This window comes from Sus scrofa, chromosome X, assembly GCF_000003025.6.
Source record: "Sus scrofa isolate TJ Tabasco breed Duroc chromosome X, Sscrofa11.1, whole genome shotgun sequence".
Lineage (NCBI taxonomy): Eukaryota > Metazoa > Chordata > Mammalia > Artiodactyla > Suidae > Sus > Sus scrofa.
The window spans coordinates 60,245,588-60,269,846 of record NC_010461.5 but is presented as its reverse complement, the minus strand read 5'-3'; the positions used below and the strand labels follow the sequence as shown (position 1 = coordinate 60,269,846).

The 24,259-nt window shown below is 35.7% G+C and overlaps 1 protein-coding gene across 3 annotated transcripts in view; it reads left to right on the top strand.

The window, feature by feature from the left end:
• Positions 1-24,259, top strand: part of ABCB7 (ATP binding cassette subfamily B member 7) — a 126,540-nt gene that overhangs the window by 43,252 nt on the left and 59,029 nt on the right. For 2 of the 3 annotated variants that reach the window (XM_001928719.5, XM_021080712.1), the window contains exons 2-3: positions 12,704-12,781; positions 15,431-15,517. In XM_001928719.5, coding sequence (XP_001928754.2) covers positions 12,704-12,781; positions 15,431-15,517 — 165 coding nt within the window. The remainder of the gene's footprint in view (positions 1-12,703; positions 12,782-15,430; positions 15,518-24,259) is intronic. The other variant, XM_021080711.1, reaches the window with a different exon arrangement.

Below are 24,259 nucleotides of genomic sequence, written 5' to 3'. Positions count from 1 at the left end.
GGACATACACTTTTTTGAATTTTCATACTCTGCTACTTTTGGTGATGTCACTCTTTATGTTTAACATCACCATTACATTGATACTTTCACAAAAAAACAAACATGACATGTTCCTTGTTAAAAAGAAAAATTAACCTAGGTGTTTCAAGGTTATCAATCAGGAAGATAAGAGTAAACTTGCCAGGTCAAATGACATTGTTGATGTTGTTAATATTGACAATGTTAGAAATGTACATCTCCATTTCATCACTTACTAGCTGTATGAACTTAAGCAAGGCAATCTCTCTAAGCCTCAGTGTTTAGTTTGCAAAATGGGAATAATAATAATAGATACTTTGTAAGATTGTAGTGAGAGTGAAGCGAGGTAATGTAGCGTTGGGCAGAAGGTTAACCAAATAATGATTGTTTAGTGAATGGTAGCCACTGTTGTTGTTATTAAAAATGATTATAGTATAGCTGCTTCTCACCCATGTTGCTTTATAATGCAAAAATACCTTAGCAAACTAAATCCAAATTAAAATATGAAAAGTGGATAAAATACTAACTACCATGGCCTTCAGTGAATCTGTTATTCTGTTGTGGACAAAGCATCTCCGGGGATGAAGTAAAATTGAAGGATATTTTTGGGCAAATGAAGGTGGGAAGGCAGTCAAGATATATCTTAGCATTGCATTTGTCTTGCTGTGATATTTATGTCTGCATCTGTCAGTTTTAGATTATAAACTCCTAAAGCATAAGGAACACTTATTTAAATTTTCTGTTGTGTACATTATGTGAGATAAAAAACTTTTTTATGTTGTGACAGTGTATCCATTTGAGAAAGTTGATATGGTAATTTAGAGCAGGTTTATTTACTCTTGAAATATTCTAGAGTGACTTTAAAGCTCCAGGTGCTTCTCTTGAAGGCGTTTAGAAAAATGTATAGCTCATGAAATGCTTCTAAGAGAGCTATCAGTTTCTTTCCAGCATTATATGAAAACAGGTGTTCTAGCCATTGCATGAATTATGGTCACCTTATGAATTTTCTTTTTTTTTTCTTACTAAAGTATAGTTGATTTACAATTTTATACCAATTTCTGCTTTACAGCAAAGTGACTCATTCATATATATATGTGTATATATGTATTTATGTATATAGATGTGTATATATATATATTTATGTATATAGATGTGTGTATATATATATATATATATACACACATACACGCACTGTTTTTTTAAAATATTATTTTCCATCATGATCTGTCCCAGGAGACTGGATATAGTTCCCTGTGCTATACAGTAGGGCCTTATTGTTTATTCATTCTAAATGTAATAGTTTTGCATTGACTAATCCCAATCTCCCAGTCCATCCCATTCCCTCCCCTGCCCCTTGGCAACCACAATTCTGTTTTCTATGTATGTGAGTATGTCTCTCTTTTGTAGATAGATTTGTTGTGTGGCATGTTTTAGATTACACATATAAGCAATATCATATGGTATTTGTTTTTTTCTTTCTGACTTCCTTCACTTAGTATGAGAATTTCTAGTTGCATCCATGTTGCTGCAGATAGCATTATTTTGTTCTTTTTTATTGATGGGTAGTATTCCATTGTATATATGTACTATGTCTTCTTTTCTTTTTAGGGCCACACCTGTGTCATATGGAAGTTCCCAGGCTTGGGGTCAAATCGGAGCTACAGCTGCTAGCCTATGCCACAGCCATAGCAATGCCAGATCTGAGCTGTGTCTGTGATCTATACCACAGCTCGCAGTAACACCCGATCTTTAACCCACTGAGTGGGACCAGGGATTGAACCTGCATCTTCATGGATACTGGTTGGGTTCATTTCCACTGAGCCACAACAATGGGAACTCCCTGTACTATGTCTTCTTAATCCTTTCATCTGTTGATGATCATTTAGGTTGTTTCTATGTCTTGGCTATTGTGGATAGTGCTGCTATAAACATAGGGGTGCATGTATCTTTTTTTAATTAATGAATTTTATTACATTTATACATGTACAATAATCATCACAACCAATTTTTACAGCATTTCTATCCTAAAACCTCAGTGCATTCCCCCCCCCCCAACCTGTCTCATTTGGAAAGCATAAGTCAATATCCGTTCTGCAAAGAAGTTCATTGTTTCCTTTTTTTAGATTGCACATGTAAGTGATAGCATTTGATGTTGGTGTCTCATTGTCTGACTTCACATAACATGATAATTTCTAGGTCCGTCCATGTTGATGAAAATGCCATTATTTCATTCCTTTTAATGGCTGAGTAATATTCCATTGTGTATATATGTACCACATCTTTTTTTTTTTAATTCCAGAATCATTTTCTTTTTTATTGAGTGAATCATTATGTTGCTGTTTTGAACCAGAAGATAATTAGATCATATTCCCCTTGAGGCATCTCATATTGTTTCATCCAGAGTTGAATAAGTGGATATAAACAATCTAAATTAATTCAGTATATCTAAACCTGCCTTTGCTGTTTCACAGGTGAGAGAAAATTTCACGTCATTTGCAGAATATTTTAGGAGCTGGGGCCTAAAATACCAATACCAATATGTTTTGAATTCTTTTTGCTAAATACTTTAGTAGTTGCCTATTGCAAAGTTGAATAAATACAATAAAGAAAATGGAAATGATTGAATTTCTGTAGAGTTAAAAAAGAGTGCTCCAAATTGAGTGTATGCTTTTATTTTTCTGAGAAAAGACAGACTTGTTCAAAATAAGCACAGTTATGAAAATTTGTCAGTGGAAGGCAAGAAAATAACTTGACATAGTCAACTCTCTGGATGCTTATATTTTGCTATAGTGATGGAAACAGTCAATTCTACTTTTGTTTTTGACTTTTGTACCACGTCTTCTTTATCCACTTCTCTGTTGATGGACGTTTAGGTTGCTTCCAAGTCTTAGCTATTGTATATAGTGCTGCAATGAACACTGGAGTGCATGTATCTTTTCGAGTCATGGTTTTCTCTGGATAGATGCCCAAGAGTGGGGTTGCTGGGTCATATGGTAGGTCTATGTGTAGTTTTCTAAGGTACCTCCATACTGTTCTCTATAGTGGTTGTACCAGCTTACATTCCCACCAACAGTGTAGGAGGGTTCCTTTTTCTCCATACCCTCTCCAGCTTTCATTATTTATAGACTTACTAATGATGGTCATTCTGACCAGTGTGAAGTGGTACCTCATTATAGTTTTGATTCACATTTCTTTAATAGCGATGTTGAGCATCTTTTCATGTGCCTACTGGCCATCTGTATGTCTTCTTTGGAGAAATGTCTATTTAGGTCTTCTACCCATTTTTTACACTTGATCTTAGCCAAAAGGCCGAGAAGCGACCTACCCATTTTTTGATTGGGCTGTCCGTTTCTTGTTGTTGAGTTGTATGAGTTGTTCTTATATTTTGGAGATTAAGCCCTTGTAGGTGGTAACATTTGCAACTATTTTTTCCTGTTTTGTAGGTTGTCTCTCTCTCTCTTTTTTTAATGGTTTCCTTTGCTATGCAAAAGCTTGTAAGTTTGATTAGGTCCCATTGGTTTTATTTTTGTTTTTATTTCTGTTGCCTTGGGAGACTGACCAAAGAAAATATTTCTGCGGTTTATGTCACAGAATGTTTTGCCTATGTTCTCTTTTAGGAGTTTTATGGTGTCATATCTTATGCTTAAATTTTTAAGCCGTTTTGAGTTTATTTTTGTGCATGGTGTGAGGGTGTGTTCTATTTTCATTGAATTACATGTGTTGTCCAGTTTTACCAGCACCATTTGCTGAAGAGACTCTTTTTCCTATTTTATATACTTGCCTCCTTTGTCAAAGATTAATTGACCGTAGGTGTTTGGGTTTATTCCTGGACTCTCTCTTCTGTTCCATTAATCTGTATGTCTGTTTTTGTAGAAGTACCACACTGTCTTGATTACTGTAGCTATATAGTATTGTATGAAGACTAGGAGAGTTATGCCTCCTGCTTTGTTTTTTTTCCTCAGGATTGCTTTGTTAATTCTGGTTTTTTTTTTTAATGGTTCTGTATAAACTTTTGGATTATTTCTTCTAGTCCTAAGAAGAAGGTCATAGGTAACTTAATAGAGGTTGCATTAAATCTGTAGATTGCTTTTGGGTAGTATGGCCATTTTAGCATGTTAATTTTTCAAGTCCAGGAGCATAGGATAGCTTTCCATTTCTTTGAATCCTCTTTAATTTCCTTTGTTAACATTTTATATTTCTCAGTATGTAAGTCTTTCACCTCCTTGGTGTGTTTTTTTCCTAGGTATTTTATTTTAGGGGGTGTGATTTTAAAAGGTATATTTTATGTTCCTTTTTTAATATTTCATTGTTAGTATATAGAAATGCAACTGGTTTCTGAATGTTAATCTTATATCCTGCTCCTTTGCTGAATTCGTTGATTAATTCAAATAGTTTTTTGGTGGATTCTTTAGGATTTTCTATATATAGTGTCATGTCATGTGCATATAATGATAATTTTACCTCTTCCCTTCCAACTTGGATACTTTTTGCTTCTTTTTTTTTATCTGATTTCTGTGGCTAGGACTTCCAATACTGTGCTGAATAAAAGTGATAAGAGCACGCATCCTTGTCTTGTTCCAGATTTTAGTGAACTTTTAGCTTTTCTCCTTTGAGTTATATATTGGCTGTAGGTTTGTCAGTTGGCTTTTATTATGTTGCAATATAGTCCCTCTATACCCACTTTAGTAAGAGTTTTTATCATGAATGGATGTTGGATTTTGTCAAATATTATTTATGCATCTATTGAAATGATCATATGGTTTTTGACTTTTCTTTTGTTCATGTGATGTATTACATTGATTTGTGTATGTTGAACCATCCTTGTAAACTTGGTTTTTGACTTTTCTTTTGTTAATTTGGTGTATGACATTGATTGGTTTGCATATGTTGAACGTCCTTATGAACCTGGGATGAATCCCACTTGGTCATGATGTATGATCTTTTTTATATGTTGTTAGATTCGGTTGGCTAAATTTTTGCGTTTAGATTTATCAAAGATATTGGCCTATCATTTTCTTTTTTGGCAGTATCTTTGGTTTTGGTATTAGGGTGATGGTGGCTTCATAGAATGTCTTTAGGAGTGTTCCTTCTTCTTCAATCCTTTGGAAAAGTTTAAGAAGGGTGTTCTACATTATTCTTTGTATATTTGGTGGAATTCGCCTGTGAAGCCATCTGGTCCTAGATTTTTGTTTGTAGCGAGTGCTTTTATTGCATATTCGATTTCATTTCTAATGATTGGTCTGTTCAGTTGATCTATTTCTTCTTGATTCAGTTTTGGTGGGCTGTATATCTCTAGAAAGTTGTCCATTTCTTCTAGGTCATCAAATTTGTTGGCATATAATTGTTTGTAATATTCTTTTCTGGTAACAATAATTGTGTTACCAGAAAATACACAGCTATGTTCTATATCTTATTTCTGTTCAGTAAGACTATGAGGAGATAATGGATTAAAGGTTAACAACCTTCTCAGGATTGAGTACCATTAGCAGTACTAAACTAACAATTTTATTTTTTTTAATTTATTTATTTTCAGCTTTTTAAAAATTTCCCCAATACATTATATATTTTTTCTACTGTACAGCATGGTGACCCAGTTACACATACATGTATAGATTCTTTTTTCTCACATTACCATGCTCCATCATAAGTGACTAGACATAGTTCCCAGTGCTACACAGCAGGATCTCATTGCTAATCCATTCTAAAGGCAATAGTCTGCATCTATTAACCCCAAGCTCCCCATCCATCGCACTCCCTCCCCCTTCCTCTTGGCAACTCCAAGTCTATTCTCCAAGTGCATGATTTTCTTTTGATGGTGGACTGTTTTAAGTTTTAAAAATTGGACTGTTCTGTAAGCATTCTCAGACTACTTGAATATATACAGAAACCAAAAATTAGATTTTCTGGAGGTATTTTCTTTTTCCCCAGGAAAACAACATCATTTGACCTAGCATTTCCATTGGTCTTATATTTGCATAATATTGATACTGGGAGAACTATATTTGGATGCCCATGGTGACTTTAGTCAATGTTTTCTCTTTTTGCACAATTTCATTTTTTCTGTACATCAGAAAATCTGTTGATAAGTGCCTATTTTTCTAAATGGTTAACTGAAAAGGCAATTTAATTTTCCATCTCTATTAGGCTGTCACCTAGACCACGCATTTTTGCCTGAGTCCTGTTCACAGTGTCTAACAATAAGTTGCTTTATTTATTTTTCTTTTTGACTGGTTGAATAAACGTGCTGCATTCTGTCTTTTGAGTTGTTTCATGTCATGTAAAACATACACAGTTCAGAAACTTGTACTTGTTTGTCTTCATTCACAGGATTTTCCTCTTGTTTAATAACAGGCTGGGATGAGTTGGGTCTGTATGTGTCTCTCTAGCTTAATTTTGGTTTAGTTAATTCATTTTTGCCACTATTAACATACTGAAGTCATTTATCAATTTTGAGAATAATTCTCTATGTCCTGAGGAAAGTATTATGTGAAGGCCGTCGATAGAAAAGAAAGGCCATTAACAATTTTAAATATTGGCAGATAGAGGATAAAGAGAAATCTACCAACACAGAAGAGAGAAACAAAAAAGGGGTAACAAAGAGATAAATAAGAGACCCCCATATCGAGGGGGGTGGCAGATTGCTATCAGCCCCAAATGTGCATATTTACCTATCTCCGTGGTAGAAATTAACTTTTAGCATGCTAGAAAGAGACTAAATGGATAGGCCAAAGGGAACTTAAAATTTACAAAATCAAATACCTTCTTCAAAATAAGTATCATTTTTAAGCCCTGGAGTTGGGTTTATATTTATATTAGCATTCTCTTAGTCTGTACTTGTGTTATAAGCAAAGATTATGTCACATATTTCCTACCAGGGAATTACCTATTACTAGATTTTGTTGGAATGCTTATAAAGAAAAATAAAGTATTTTGGACATGACCTGCATAATGAGCCTTGCAGAATGACCCACGGAAATGAAAATCCTATCTTATATAAGTTTAAGGTAATTTTCCAGGTAATTTTCTAATCGCTGACAATCTGATACATTCATAAAAAGCAGCAAACATACGTGAGAGCATTTATAGAAAAATATAACTAAAAGTGGCTGGTCTGCCTGCTGATTCAAATTGTCCAGCTGTGGAACTTAAGAGTTAAGAAATGTGCCTGAGAGTTTTCTTCCAAGTTCACATTAGAAAACGTAAAGACTGAAAGTCAAAACTATAAAATAGCAAAAAATAGGTCCAGTTTACTTTCTCAACTTCTTTTACATTATCTCAGCATTCCAGCTGCAGTGTGAAATGTGTGGTAACATCTCCATTCTGTTCACAAACATGATAGGGCTGGGAATCTTAGAAGTACTTAGAGATTCATACCAATTTCCTGAAGTTCTTGGGTTCTAATAAACCAGCCCCTTGAAATAAATTGAATATGTCTAAAATGTGCCTTTGGAGAATTACTCTTAGTATGATAAAGTTCTCTTTATGCGTTTCACCCCTCATTTCATGATTTACCCTTTAACATTCAGTCATTAGTTTTTATTGCCCTGAATTTGACAGATGCCTGTCATTCTTTGTTACTCTATTAGAAAACAGCATGGAATTTCTCACCACTTAGCTGAAACAGGTTTCATGATGACAAAAATGTGATGATAAATGAGTTTCTTATATGAATGGGTAGCAAGGTCTAAACTTTCTCAGAGAAGTTGCCTAAACAAACATAAAAACTCTATGAAGAGTTTTTGTACTGTCTGCTAAATAGGCCTTGCTGCTGGTGTTATGCCCTCAGAGATGTAAAATTTGGTAGATAAAAAGGAAAACTGTTTGAGAAAAAGGGTAATTCTGTGAATAATTTTTGTTTATGGTTTTTTTCGTGTTTTGTTTTGCTGTGGCATTCTCAGAATTCTTGGAGGCTGCACAGATTTTAGAAATTATTCAGAGCAAGAGGAGGCTGTAGGGATTTTAGAAATCATCTAAAGTAAAAGTTGGTAATCTATGGCCATTGGTATAAATCCATTGTGTCACTAATGTTCACGAGGCCTCTATGCAGAGATTTTTTTTTTAAAAAAATTTAAATGGTTGGGAAAACAGTCAAAAGAAGGATAATTTTTTGTGTGACAGATGACAATGATATGAAATTCTAGATTTCAGTGTCTGTAAACACTGTTTTATTTGAACACAGCCACAGTCATTCATTTGTGTATTATCTGTGGTTGTTTTTGTGCTTATAACGACAGCATTGAGTAGTTGTGGCACAAGTTATATGCCTGAAAACCCTAAAATATTTGCTCTCTGGCTGTTGAGAGAAAAATCTTCCAACCCCTGTAAGAGTCATCAAATTTTGTAGCAATGGATTTCAACTTGATAGATTTTTGGCTTAATGAATAGATAGATACTTAGGCGACATAAGCTATCCAAGATCCTTAAGCTATGCTGCCATTTATTCATTCATTCATCACGCATTTATTGACTATCTAATGCAATGAAGGAAATCTTTTATCCTTCAATTTTGTTGAGAAATAAAATTACAAAATCTAAGAAGTAACTCTAACATTTTCATTCCTCTTCCGCTCCTCTCAATCCCCCTCCTGCACCTCAGCTGGTTTCTAAGCAGTTGAGAAGAAAGCCAAGTTTATTTCTTTTTTCCCTTTTTTTTAAGGGCCGTACCCACAGCATATAGAAGTTCCCAGGCTTGGGGGTAGAATCAGGGTTGCAGCTGCCAGTCTATGCCACAGCCACAGCAATGCAGAATCAGAGCCCCATCTGTGACCTACACTATAGCTCACTTCACTGCTGATCTTCAACCCACTGAGCAATGCCAGGGATTGAACCTGCATCCTCATGGGTACTAGTAGTGTTCATAACCTGCCAAGCCACAATGGGAACTCTAAGAAAACCAAATTTAAATAACATTTAATTCAGACTCTTAAACTTTTAAAGTAAGTTAAATATAATTTTAAATTATAACAATTTCTCTTTAAAAATGTATTAAGATCCTAATTTTAAATGTTTTAGGTTTTATAATGACCAGATGATAAACAATATTCATGCATGACTGTTTGATGCTATTAAGATCATAGATGGACAGCTGTAAACTTAGTTTTGCTTCTAAAGCCTCAGGGATGCAGAAATGTAATTGACTTGAAAATCCCTGATGGGTTAACAATTTATAAATTGCTCTTTAATCTTTTATTATTAGATTAGTCTTAAAGTGTCATAAACACTGAGCGTAACTTGAGTTATGAAAGCTAACTCATTCTAAAAAAGGATACAGTCAAATTTAGATTTTACTACTTATTTAATATAATAGGATTGTTTTTAGTAAAATTAAATTTTTACCTTAAAGGAAAAATGCAATTGTAATGGAATGTTATGATTTTATTAGCCTCTTTCCTTGAGTCTTAGTCTCATTTACGAACAGGTAGTTCTGTCTGCTAGGTTTATGTTTTTAGCTTTTTTTTTGCTTTTTTAGAGTCACACCTGCAGCATATGGAGGTACCCAGGCTAGGGGTCGAATCAGAGGTGCAGCTGCTGGTCTATGCCAACAGCCATGGCAACCCAGGATCCAAGCCACTCTGGGACCTACACCACAGTTCACAGTAATGATGGATCCTTAACCCACTGAGCAAGGCCAGGGATTGAACCCACATCCTCATGGATACTAGTTGGGTTCGTAACCTGCTGAGCCACAATGAGAACTCCCGTTTTAGTGTTGATAACATTTTATAAATAATAATTGAATGTATATACCAAGCAAGATATTGTGCTTGTGCAGTTCTTTATCAAGGATTAATATTTTTATTAGTGGACAAATAGTGTTGATCAAAATGAGAGCATACATTATTATGCTCAGGGGCCACAGAATCTTTATGTTTTAGGTTCTTACTTTTTAGGTAAGTAAACATGATTCTCCAGTGTCTGAACATATCTGCTTCTTCAGATGGACTGGCAGATTGTCGTTTTCAGTGTACTGCATTTGTGTGGTATTCTGTGTACATTAGTCATGTCTGTTATCTTCAGTAATATAGTTTATTGTTATGTGTCTTTGGAGGAATGGTGTTATAAGTAAATTCAGATACTAGATTTATTGAGGAAATAAATTATAATCTATTCAGTTAAGATTTTCATTTTTACCTTTTTTGCTTTTTCAAGGCCGCACCTATGGTATATGGAAATTCCCAGGCTAGGGGTCAAGTTGGAGCTGCATGTGCCAGCTTATGCCACAGCCACAGCAACACTGGATCCAAGTCACATCTGTGACCTACACTGTAGCTCGCCATAATACCAGATTCTTTAACCCACTGAGTGAGGTCAGGGATCAAATCTCATGGATACTAATCATCCTTATGGATACTGGTCGGGTTCTTAGCCCACTGAGCCACAACGGGAACTACAAGATTTTAAAAATCCAATTAATAAGTGCAGCCTTTTCATTTTATTCCAGTTAGACAGGACCCTCCTCCATTTTTAAGTAAATTTTTTTTTTTTGCTGTAAACCCCTTCCTTCAGAGTTTTAAAAGTAGAGATAATCAACTTAAAAATGCATTGTGTTTCAGAAGTATTTGTAAGTCTATTTTTTAGAAGTCAGAATATTTTTCTGTAGAAACAGTATTTCAAATAGTGGTAGGACTAGCCCTCAAAGGAATTAACCCATTATGTGACTGTTGTTTTTGCTTTTGCAATGACAGATATTTTGAATAATCAAAGCTGATTCTCTCTGGGAAACAGGTAGGAGATGACATTGTAGAGGAGCATGTCAGAGGCTTTTTATCTGTTATTAGTTGAGGTAGTGAGTACACATGGTGTTTATTATATTGTTTTCTGAACTTTTTATATGCCTGAAATAGTTCATAATTTCAGCAGTGCTATCTTAGTACTAGAAGTTCAGTTTGAATATGAACATTTAAAAATTATTTACCTTGAATCCTGATGCATAAGGGAAAAGTGATTTGATTAGAGAAGGATAAAGAGATAGCTAGAAATTTTGAAGGGGTTCTATGGATACTTTCAAAGGCTTAGATTTTATGATAAATTATCTTTATTTTGACCAGTATCCTTTCAGGAAGTATGTTTTTTCTGTCAATTTAAGTGGATCACCAACCTTTATCTCTTACCTATTGGTCATAAATAGGCAGGGTTTTGAGAGAGAATAAAGAGGTGGGTAGTCATTTATGTGAGATAACTAGGAATATTTTGAAAGGCAAAGAAGATTAAATTGTGTATGCATGTGCAAACATGTGCAGGATCTCGCTTGATGTGCAGTTACTTGAACTGGGGCTTATGAAAAATAGGAAAATGAGGTAAAGCTTGTACAAGGTCTGAGCATTGAGAAAGGCAATAAAGAAAACAGTTGAGCTAAACATTAGAAAGGTATCATTCACAGTGGATGGCTTGTAGAGATTTGAGGGTACATGGTGTGGGAGTTTGGATTTGGCAAGACTGCAAATAGCTATTAGTATTTTTGAAATTTTTATAATTCAGGAAATGTCTTTTATATTTACAAATATATGTAATCAGAAATCAACTGCAATTCAATACATTCTAGAAAACAAATGAGTTAATTTTCTTAGTAATTTGGTCAGCTTTTTTGTGTGTGTATGGAGGTTGTTTTTTGGTTGATTTAATTTTTTTTGTTCTTTTGCAGTGTATAACGTTGACTTTATCTCTCATTTTTGTCTTTTTAGGGCAGCACCTGTGGCATATGGAGGTTCCCAGGCTAGGGGTCTAATCAGAGCTGTTGCTCCCGGCCTATGCCAGAGCTACAGCAACACCAGATCCAAGTCGCATCTGCGACCTACATACACCACAGCTCATGGCAACGCTGGATCCTTAACCCAGTGAGTGAGGCCACGGATTGAACCCCACAACCTCATGGTTCCTAGTCAGATTTGTTTCCTCTGCACCATGACTGGCTCTCCAAACATTGATTTTAATATTCAGATATTAATCCATTTGTACAACTCATTTGTATAATCCATTTGTACCACTCATTAATCCACTTATACAATTAGTTAATCCATTCATATAACTCATTTCAGGAAAGATTAAGTATTTTCTGTCCTTTGGGAGAGTCTTGATCTGAGAAGCAAATTTTTCTTCACTAATCGATGGTGCATTTTAGAAGGATATGTGTCCATTTTATAGATATCTTTATGGTATTACCATGGAGAGGTTCTTCATTCTGTCTTCTTTCAGCTCCACTTTTGGAATATAATCAAGATAAAAAAAAATTGGCCCAAGAGGCCATCAACTGGTTACAAACCTTGGCAAAACTGATCTTGTGACCAGTATCTAAATTTAGCATTCAGATTAAGACTAAAGAGGGAGTGCACATAGTGTGGAACATAGTAAAATACAGTAAAGGGAGGAGTGTTTTCAAAGAGCATAGAAGCCATTTAAGAACGAAATGGGGTTGAAGACTTTGAAGGCTTAAAGGAACAAAGAGAAATCTAGAGAGAAAGAAGGCAAAGAGAAAGTACAATATGACACTTTTAATGGGTGTCATATATATGCTTTATATTTGGACCACACATTTTATTTTTTACCTTTTTAGATATGTATTAGAAGCATAACCATCTCTCTAATATTATCTTTACTTTTGGTTTTATGTATGTTCGTGAACAATAGAAGAAATCTTTGATATTAACTATACACTCTGAAATTTTTTTCCTCTTTTTTTCTCCTGCAGATCTCAGAGTCATTGAGACATACCACATGGCAGAGACTAGGAAAAGGCAATTCAAGACAGTTATTAGATGCTACAAGGGTAAGATAAAGCAGACACTTATACATGTAGCTAGGAAAAATGTGTAAGCCCTTGGAGCATTTTCCAAATTGTATTGCATATTTTATATTTCCCAAATAATTTCCCTTTTCATTTTTTTCTAATTTTTGGTAAGATGAATAAGAAGATGTGTTTCTGTTACTAGAAATGGAGAAAGAAATTTTGATGTTTTTCTAACCCTGGAGAAATCTGTCTGAATCTCATGAGACCAATGCTAACTAGAGTAACATTTTTAGAAAGATTTTATAAATGTAATGACAGCTTGTTGATGCTTAAATTGATTCTGGAAATTTGTATGTGATGTATGGAATGCTATGCATTTTTCAAGTGATAAGAGTCTCTTAACCTTAGAAGATGTTCAGATAGGAGAATATCAAGGGACTCTAAGCTTATTAGAACTTGTGGGTTAAGTCATGCTGAGTTTACATGTTGATGAGGGTTATTTTTCATTCTAATGTAAATGGAAGACACCTTTAAAAATTCCCAGTGCTGGAAGTTCCCTTGGGGCACAGCAGGTTAAAAATCTGGGGTTGCCACAGCTGTGGCATAGGTCGCAACTGCAGCACAAGTTCGATACCTGGCCCAGGGAACTTCCACATACTGCAACTGTGGAAAAAAAAATTTCTCAGTGTTTTTAAATGAAACATATAAATCTCCAAGACAGACTAGAAAATTAGATGATGGTCTAAATCCTGGGAGCTTCATTTATTTTTTTCTTTCTGATGAACAGTTATTTGCCATCAAAGTACCAGGCATTGTTCTAATTTATGCAGAAGCTGTAGAAATGAATTAGATTTTCCATTTTTTAATTGGTTTTTTTTTTTTCTTTTTGTGGCTGCACCTGCAGCACATGAAAGTTCCCAGGCTAGGGGTCAAATCATAGCTGCAGCTGCAGGCCTCCACCACAGCCATAGCAATGCCGGATCTGAGCCACATCTGCAACCTGCGCCGCAGCTTGTAACAATGCCAGATCCTTAACTCACTGAGCGAGGCCAGGGATTGAACCCACATCCTCAGAGACACTAGTTCAGGTTCTTATCCTGCTGAGCCACAATGGGAACTCCTGATTAAAGTTTTAAGTTACGGGAGAGTGTGCTTCATCTTCTCATTGTTTATGATACCACTAAGTTCATTTATATTTTAATCTTTTGCTATTTTGAAGACCTCATTATTTTGTGTGTTATATATTATTATTTTTTGTCTTTTTAGGGCTGCACCCATGGCATGTGGAAGTTCCCAGGCTAGGGGTCAAATCGGGGCTACAGCTGCCGGCCTACACCACAGCCACAGCAGCGAGGGATCCGAGCCGCATCTGTGACTTACACCTCAGCTCACTGCAACGCCGGATCCTTAACCCACTGACAAGGCCAGGGATGGAACCTGTGTCCTCATGGATACTAGTCAGATTTGTTTCCACTGAACCACAACAGGAACTTCACTGGTGTGTTATTTATCAGACCCTTTGATATATTTGCTACTCAGTCTTTTAGAGGGAAAAAAATGTCACAAAAGTGACATTGTCACGCTGAATATTACCTTCTGATGATTCCCTTTAAAAATACTTTAAGATTGTTGATCCAAAAGTCAATAACCCATTTATGGCAATTACTTTTTGAGCCTCAATTGGTGAGAACAAGAAGGTTCTTTTGCTTTTTGTAATTACATTTTATAGCTTGATCCAGAGCTGATACTGTTAGGATTCATTTGTGTTTGTAAGTAACTATGCCCTTGTTTATTAATTATTTATTATTATGCCTACTGAAGAAACATTATATCTATGTATTTTAAAGTTTTTTTGAGGACTTTTTTTTAAAATTAGGAAGACTAAATTTTAAGCTTTTTCTTTACTGTCTTTTCAACTATTGTATTTTCTCAAGTTATTTAATGTTTCTCTAACCTGAGCGTAATCTAGGGCCTTTTAAAAATTTATAATAAGTGGGATGTTGCATATTTTAGAAGCTAGTTTGGACATTTGTAGTTAGCTCTTTTATAAGCTAGTTCAACAAGCCAATGTGCAAGACATTGTGGTATAGGCCATGGGAGATACAAGGATAAAAGAGGCTGTCTTTAATATTTAGGAATTTACCATGTAGTAGTAAAGATAGGACGTGTATAAATTACCATAGCATAAGATAAACTTTGACATATTAAAGGATACTTTGTTTCTGAATATACATGTGAGCCAGAATAATAAGAAAAAAATCAGTTATGTAAAATCAGCTATATTAAATTGTAAAGCAAAGATTTATACATATGAAAAGCAAGTGGGACACAATTAATTAAGTGTATTATATACTTGCCAATGATAGAGTTAGGGAATACATGATGCTTTAATAGCAAATAACAGTAACAAAGCTGGTATTGGTCAAGTAGAAGTCTTATACAAGTTAAATATTTTAAACACTAATTTGAAAAGCTATTTAGAGAAAGTAATTTGTGTGTGAGTAATTTGTTATATCTCAGTATTCTTTGTATAAATTTATCTGTAAGCTCATTATGAAGGTGTTTTCTGTAACTATTCAAAGCCGTGCCTCTGAATTTGTTGGGGGAATTAGATTAGACTAAGTCAGATTTTTAAAGATCTGAAATTCTCTAATAGCTAATGGATGGCTTGGTATTATCTTTAACTAGGCTGTCCAGGCATGGCCACTGATAGAAAAGAGGACATGTTGGCATGGTCATGCAGGAGGAGGACTCCACACAGACCCGAAGGAAGGGGTAAGAGCCAATAACAAGTAACTGGAAATTATTATAGCTGATTGTGCTTGTGTAGAAGATATATTCAAGATTATTATATTCCAGAATGTTTTGATCGACTCATTGCAACTGCTGTTTTTCTAGTACAAAACCATATGAACTGACCATGGTTATATGGATGAGATTTTTCTCAGGCTTAAAACAAACAAAAGATATCATGATTGACTAAAAAAAAAAAACAACAAAAAAAGTTGCCAACCTAAATATTTTAGTTCTTTTTTTTTCCAGCTGCACCCATGGCGTGTGGAAGTTCCTAGGCCAGGGATTGAACCTGTACCACAGCAGTGATCCAAGCCATTACAGTGGCAATGCCCGATCCTTAACCCACTGTACCAGAAGAAAACACCTATTTCTTTTTTTTAAAATTTTTTAAATATTTATTTTTAAAATATTTTATCAGAGTATAGTTGACTTACAGTGTTGTATTAGTTTCAGATATACAGCAAAGTGAATCATTTATACATATATATGTCCATTCTTTATCAGGTTCTTTCCCCGTATAGATTATTAAAGAATATTGAGTAGAGTTCCCTGTGTTATACAATAGGTCCTTGCTGGGTATCTATTTTATTTTACTTAAATTTATTTTTCTTTTTTGGCTGTGCCTGCAGCATTCAAAAGTTCCCGGATCAGGGATTGAACCAAAGTCACAGCTGTGACAACTCCAAATCCTTAATTGCTAGGCCACCAGGGGATTCCAGTTACCTATTTTACATATAGTAGCGTGTATATGTTAATCCCAACTCCTAATTTATACTCCCCCAATGGTTTCACTTTGGTAACCATTAGTTTGTTTTCAAAATTTGTGAGTCTATTTCTCTTTTGAAAATAAGTTCATTTGTATCAATTTTTATTGAATTCCACATATAAGTGATATATAAAATTTGTCTTTCTCGGTCTCATTTACTTCCTTAGTCTGATACTCCCTAGGTCCATCCATGTTGCTGCAAATGGCATTCCATTTTTTTTATGGCTGAATACTATTCTATTGCATATATACCACATCTCCTTTATCTCTTCCTCTGTTGATGGACATTTAGGTTGCTTCCATGTCTTGGCTATTGTAAATAGTGCCGCAATGAACATTGGGGGGCATGTATCTTTTCGAATTATGGTTTTCTCAGATATATGCCCAGGTGTGGGATTGCTAGATCATATGATAGTTCTATATTTAGTTTTTTAAGGAACCTCTGTACTGTTTTCCATTTACATTCCCACCAGCAGTGTAGGAGGATTCCCTTTTCTCCACATCTTCTCCAGCATGTTTTGTTTATAGACTTTCCATTGATGGCCATTCTGACTTGTGTGAGGTAATACCTCAATGTACTTTTGATTTGCATTTCTCTAATATTTAATTTGTGATGTTAGGCATCTTTTCCTATGCTTTTTGGCCATCTGTCTTCTTTGAAGGAATATTTATTTAGATCTCGTGACCATTATTTGATTGGGTTGTTTGTTTTTTTGATATACAGCTACATGAGATGTTTGTATATTTGGGATATTAAACCTTGTTGGTCACTTCATTTGCAACGATTTTCTCCCATTCTGTAGGTTGTCTTTTTGTTTTGTTTATGGTTTCCTTTGCTGTGCAAAGGCTTTTAAGTTTAATTAGATCCCATTTATTTATTTATTTGTTTTCATTATTTTGGGGGGTGGATCCAAAAAGATATTGCTGTGATTTATGTCAAAGTGGGTTCTCACTATGATTTCCTCTTGGTGTTCTATAACATTTTAGTTCTTTATTTAAAATAGCATTGGATGCAGTTATTTGTTACATAATCTAGCCTTATAAATAAATAAATTTAACATTTAACTGTTACAAGTAATATGTGTGTGTTAAGGTTAACATTTTCCCTTCTGTACTCTTAGTTTAGAAAGATTCTAGAATGTCCCCTAGCTTCATGGTAAATCCTCCATTTACCTGATGCATTTATTTAATTATCCATATTCTTTGCCATTATCATTATACAGACAAGCTAAGTAGTAGGGCCACTGAAATCAAAAGATTTAATTGCACTATACTTTCTCTAAGTGAGTGAAACTGTCATTGGAATACTGTTATACAATTCTCCATCTGGTCCTCTTTCTCTAAGCTTGCTTTTATTTTCTTTCTTTAACTTCACCCAACCGGTATATATATGGTATCTCTAAGTAGAAGTGATATTTACAGGGTTATTGGCAAGTGGACAAATTTTATGTAAAAGTACTTTCTAAATTGTAAAGGGATAAATAAATTTTAGTTATTTATTTGTGGGAGGTGATTGGTAAGAAACCTTTTCAATGTTTTCTCCCTGTTTCTTGAATTGCCTTTGTAGCTTCTTTCTTTCCTAGAACTCAAAACACATCACATTTATGTTTCTCTTATTTTTATATATTCGTATTTGTCATGTTTATAAACAACAAAGTATAAGATAGTATTTTTAAAAATTAATCCAAATACTGAAATTGTTTTTCCATATATTCTTGATATATGGATATGGCATGATATATTTTGGCATGATAATTGACAGCTTTCAAGATTGTCACCAAGACCTCTTAAGGATAATTTATAAGTAATGCTCTAAACACGCCAAAAATATGTTGACTATTGCAGGAAAAGCAGTCACTGCTTTTAGATTCAGGCAGAATAAACTTCAAGGTAATTTCTTTATTCTCCAATAAAATAAAACAAAGAAAACATCATTGTAAATCTTTTTTTTTTATTCTTTTTTTTTTTTTTTGTCTTTTTGCCATTTCATGGGCCGCTCCTGAGGCATATGGAGGTTCCCAGGCTAGGGGTCGAATCGGAGCTGTAGTCACCGGCCTACGCCAGAGCCACAGCAACACAGGATCCAAGCCGCATCTGCAACCTACACCACAGCTCACGACAACGCTGGATCGTTAACCCACTGAGCAAGGGCAGGGATCGAACCCGCAACCTCATGGTTCCTAGTCGGATTCGTTAACCACTGCGCCACGACGGGAACTCCCATTGTAAATCTTTATGTTTGGTCTTTATCCTTTGTTCTCTACTATATTTGCAGTACTTTAATCTCATTAGCTAAAAGAAATCATAGAATAGAGCTTGAAGACCCACCAAAAGAGGCAGTATGGAGTTGTAGTTAAGAACCTGAGCTCTGCCATGTAGATTTGGATCGTGGCTCAGTCACTTCTGCTAGAATGACCTTGAGCAAGTTACTTAATCTCTGTATGTATCAGTTTCTTCATCTTTGAAATAGGGATGATAATTATATCAAAGGGGATTTTAATGAGTTAACTCCTCACACCAGCACAAAGCTCTTGAATAGTGCCTGTCACATAGTAAGTGCTCAGTAAATATTAGCTGCTATTACTATAATGTGAGCTTGTTCTAAGTAATATACTGTACTATTAGCCGTTCATTTAAAAATTATGGAGTTCCTGTTGTGGCTCAGCAGGTTAAGAACCTGACAGAGTGTTCGTGAGGATGTGGGTTCCATCCCTGTCCTTGCCCCATGGCTTAAGGATCAGGTTTTGCCACAAACCATAGTATAGGTCACATATGTGGCTCAAATCCAGTGTTGCTGTGGCGTAGGCCTGTAGATGCAGCTCCAATTCAACCCCTAGCCTGAGAACTTCTATATGCTGCAGGTGCAGCCCTCCCCAAAAAATACATACATAAAAAGTATGTGTTGTTGAATACCTGCTTTGTGCATAACTCTAACAAGTAACTGGAGATACAGTAATGAAGATGACACAAGTCTCTGCTGTTTAGAAATTTAACAGTTTGATGGTGGAACATCTAAACTACCATGTAGAAATTTTACCGCTCTGATAAATTATGGATTTTTACCTAATAACCAAATGAAATCTTTACCACTTTTCTTTTTCTTTTTAGGACTGCTCCTCTGGCATTTGGAAGTCCCCAGCTAGGAGTCAAATTGGAACTGCAGCTGCTGACCTATGCCTCAGCCACAGCAATGCCAGATCTGAGCCACATCTGCAACCTACACTGCAGCTTGCGACAATACTGAGCAAAGCCAGGGATCAAACCCACATCCTCATGGATACTGGTTAGGTTCTTAACCCACTGAACCACAGCAGGAACTCCTACTGCTTTATTTTTTATGCGTTTCTACTTATATGTTTTTGACTGTTAATAAGTATTAATAATGCTACTCAGAAGATACGTAAATAATTTGTTTATTCAGCGTGACTATAGTAAAGTGATTATGAAAAAAAGAGTAGCAGTTTCAATATTTGGAAGCTCCTGTTTTTAAAATAGGTGAATTAAAGAATTACTTGTTTTATAATAGAATTTTCCTATTTTTAAAAGATTTTGGAACTTTATACCTGCATTTAAACTTTTAATGTTCTTGCTTTGAAGAAGCATCTGTTAGTAAATTTAGATAATCCTGTGCTCATAATAAAAATCAAAAAAATAATGGCGAACTTAATATAAGGACTACTTCCTCGACTTTGCCTGATACACTCTTTTGTTAATGTTCTGACATAGATTCTTTTTAGATTCATTTCTGGTGGTCCACAATGGGAACTCCCAAAACATATCCTCATTGATTGGATATTGTCATAAGCTTCAGTATTAACAGAGAGATTAGCACTTACTAGAACAATTAGAGACTTTTGTATAAATCTTGGTATAATCAAAGAAGTGAAATAGCAACTTGGAGTATTAAAAAGTGGAGGATTGGGGAGATAATGGAATAATAAGCCTCCAGGCTTCTTCTTCTTCTTCTTTTTCTGTTTTTTTAGGGCTGCACCTGCAGCATATTGAAGATTCCCAGGCTAGGGGTTGAATTGGAGCTGTAGCCGCTGGCCTACACCACAGCCACAGCAACACCAGATCCAAGCTGCATCTGTGACCTACACCACAGCTTTTGGCAATGCTGGATCCTTAACCCACTAAGCAAGACCAGGGATCAAACCTGCATCCTCATGGATGCTAGTCAGATTCGTTTCCACTAAGCCAGGACGGGAACTCCACCTCCAGGCTTCTGAAAATGAGTAGATACACAGACCAGTGGGCAAGAGTACCTGAATGATATGGAGAGGCTGTTTTCCAACTCTGATTTCATCTATCATTAAGCAGCCTTGTGATCTTAATTTAATTTCTCAAATTGACTTTCCTTTGGGATAGAGAATTCACTGTCTGGCCAATGTGAATATCAGTCAGCTTGGTAGTTTTTTTAAATTATAAATTATTAAATTGACTGTTAAGTACAAATCCATCTCATAAGTGGCATAAGCAATTTCTTAGGGCCTTTTCACTACCAGATAAGCTCTTCATTGTAGTTTCAAAGCAGCAGGGCTTGGGAAACAAACCTTGAGATACAGAGAAAATAACAATAATTGCACAGCTTTTCCTGACAATTAATATATCTTTCCTCCTATCCATAAACTTGTTATACTTTTATCCCTAGTAATGTGGGAAAAGCTTTCCACTTACTGTCTATATTTTTCCTTTAGAGATCTACTCAAGTTTCTTGTCTTTGACCTAGATTTTATGAAGCCACTGTTACCCCTAACAGTATTGTATTATATTATTACCATAAAATTAATCCTTTAATTGCAGTTAGTTTCCATTAGCTTAGATTGAAGAGACAGTTCTTTGGACAGTTTACTTATCCTTGAAATTGTGGGCACTGCAAGATTCTCTGCTAAATTAGTTCTTTAGGGAGAAAACGATCAGCCCATAGCCCACATTTATGTAAAACAGCATCCAAATTTTTTTGGTGTATTTGGTATATTTTTTTCTCCCTCTCCATAAGTTTTGCCCCCCAAGTAGTTTCCTTCTAAACCAATCTGATGATACTATTAGTTAGAATATTTATTGCTTTGGAATTCAGGAATGTCTATGAAACCAGAATTCTTATTGAAATTCATTAGCTAAATTTAAATTAGCTAAAATTAAAATCATTAGCTAAAGAAATGGTCGGAGATCCTGTTGTGGTTCAGTGGATTAAGAACCCAACATAGTGTCTGTGAGGATGTGGGTTCAATTCCTGGCCTCACTCAGTGGTTAAGGATCCAGCATTGCCGCAAGTTGTGGAATAGATAGCAAATGCGGCTTGGATCCAGCATTGCTTTGGCTGTGGCATAGGTCTGCAGCTGCAGCTCCAGTTCGACCCCTAGCCAGGGAACTTCCATATGCCTCAGGTGCAGTGCTAAAAGGAAAAAAAGAAGAAGAAGAAAAGGTGATTGTGCTACCTTTATCAAAATATCATATTCTTTTTTCTTACTCTTTCATTTTTCTGTCAGAGCCCACTGGGCTCTACTCCCTCGAAATGAACAGGCTTTTGGTGGAAAAAATTGCAGCTCTTCAATGATTAACAACCTTTTCTGGTGAGAATATGAAGTTACTGACTTAAGAAGCAAAACAAATATTAAATTTATTAATATACAGTTATTTTAATAATCTGAAAATTATACCAGCTGAGCCACTCCAGATGTCTTTTTATTAAAAAAAAATTTTTGTTACTCAAATTTATCACATCTGTAGTTGTATAATGATCATAACAATCTGATTTCACAGGGTTTCCATCCCACAGCCCAAGCACATCCCCCCACCCCCCAAACTGTCTCCTCTAGAGACCATAAGTTTTTCAATGTCTGTGAGTCAGCATCTGTTCTGCAAAGAAGTTCAGTCTGTCCTTTTTTCAGATTCCACAAGTCAGTGAAAGCATTTGATGTTGGTGTCTCATTGTATGGCTGACTTCACTTAGCATGATAATTTTTAGGTCCATCCATGTTGCAAAAAATGCTGGTATTTTGTTCTTTTTAATGGCTGAGTAATATTCCATTGTGTATATCTACCACATCTTCTGGATCCACTCCTCTGTTGATGGACATTCAGGTTGTTTCCAGGTCTTGGCTATTGCAAATAGTGCTGCAATGAACATTGGAGTACATGTGTTTTGCGAGTCGTGGTTTTCTCTGGATAGATGCCCAGGAGTGGGATTGCTGGATCAAATGGGAGTTCTATGTTTAGTTTTCTGAGGCATCTCCATACTGTTTTCCACAGTGGTTGCACCAATTTACAATCCCACTAACAGTGTAAGAGGGTTCCTTTTTCTCCACACCCTCTCCAGCACTTGTTGTTTGTAGACAGATGGATGATGGCCATTCTGGCTGGTGTAAGGTGGTACCTCATCGTGGTTTTGATTTGCATCTCTCTAATAATGAGTGATGTTGAACATCTTCTCATGTGTTTTTTGTCCATCTGTATGTCTTCTTTGGAGAACTGTCTGTTTAGATCTTCTGCCCATTTTTTGATGGGGTTGTTTGTTTTTTTGGTATGGAGCTGCAGAAGGTGTTTATAAATTTTGGAGATTAATCCCTTGTCAGTTGTTTCACTTGCAAAGATTTTCTCCCATTCTGTGGGTTGTCTTTTCGTTTTGTTTAGGGTTTCCATTGCTGTTCAGAAACTTTTCAGTTTGATTAGGTCCGATTTGTTTATTTTTGTTGTTATTGTCAATACTCTAGGAGGTGGATCTGAGAAGATGTTGCTGTCGTTTATGTCAGAGAGTGTTTGGCCTATGTTTTCCTCTAAGAGTTTTATAGTATCTGGTCTTATATCTAGGTCTTTAATCCATTTGGAGTTTATTTTTGTGTATGGTGTTAGGGAGTGTTCTACTTTCCTTCTTTTCCATGTGGCTGTCCAGTTTTCCCAGCACCACTTATTGAACAAGCTGTCCTTTCTCCATTGTGTATTCTTGCCTCATTTGTCATAGATTAGTTGGCTGTAGGTGCGTGGGTTTAATTCTGGGCTTTCTATCCTGTTCCACTGATCTGTATTTCTGTCTTTGTGCCAGTACCATGCAGTTTTGATGATTGTTGCTTTGTAGTATAGTCTGAAGTCCAGGAGCCTGATTCCTCCAGCTCCAATTTTCTTTTTCAGGATGTCTGTGGCTATTCTGGGTCTTTGGTGCTTCCAAACAAACTTTAAAATATTTTGGGAATTCCCGTCGTGGCACAGTGGTTAACGAATCTGACTAGGAACCATGAGGTTGCGGGTTCAGTCCCTGCCCTTGCTCAGTGGGTTAACGATCTGGCATTGCCGTGAGCTGTGGTGTAGGTTGCAGATGCGGCTCGGATCCAGCGTTGCTGTGGCTCTGGCATAGGCCGGCATCTGCAGCTGTGATTAGACCCCTAGCCTGGGAACCTCCATATGCCATGGGAGCGGCCCAAGAAATAGCAAAAAAAAAAAAAAAGACAAAAAAAATAAATAAAATATTTTGTTTGAGTTCTGTGAAAAATGTCTTTGGTAATTGGAGGGGGATTGCATTGAATCTGTAGATTGCCTTAGGTAGTATAGTCATTTTGATAATACAGAAGGCAGAAGATCTAAACAGACAATTCTCCAAAGAAGACATACAGATGGACAAAAAACACATGAGAAGATGTTCAACATCACTCATTATTAGAGAGATGCAAATCAAAACCACGATGAGGTACCACCTTACACCAGCCAGAATGGCCATCATCCAACTGTCTACAAACAACAAGTGCTGGAGAGGGTGTGGAGAAAAAGGAACCCTCTTACACTGTTAGTGGGATTGTAAATTGGTGTAACCACTGTGGAAAACAGTATGGAGATGCCTCAGAAAACTATATGTGTCATCTTTGATTTCTTTCATCAGTGTCTTATAGTTTTCAGAGTACAGGTCTTTTTTCTCTTTAGGTAGGTTTACTCCTAGGTATTTTATTCTTTTGGATGTGATGGTA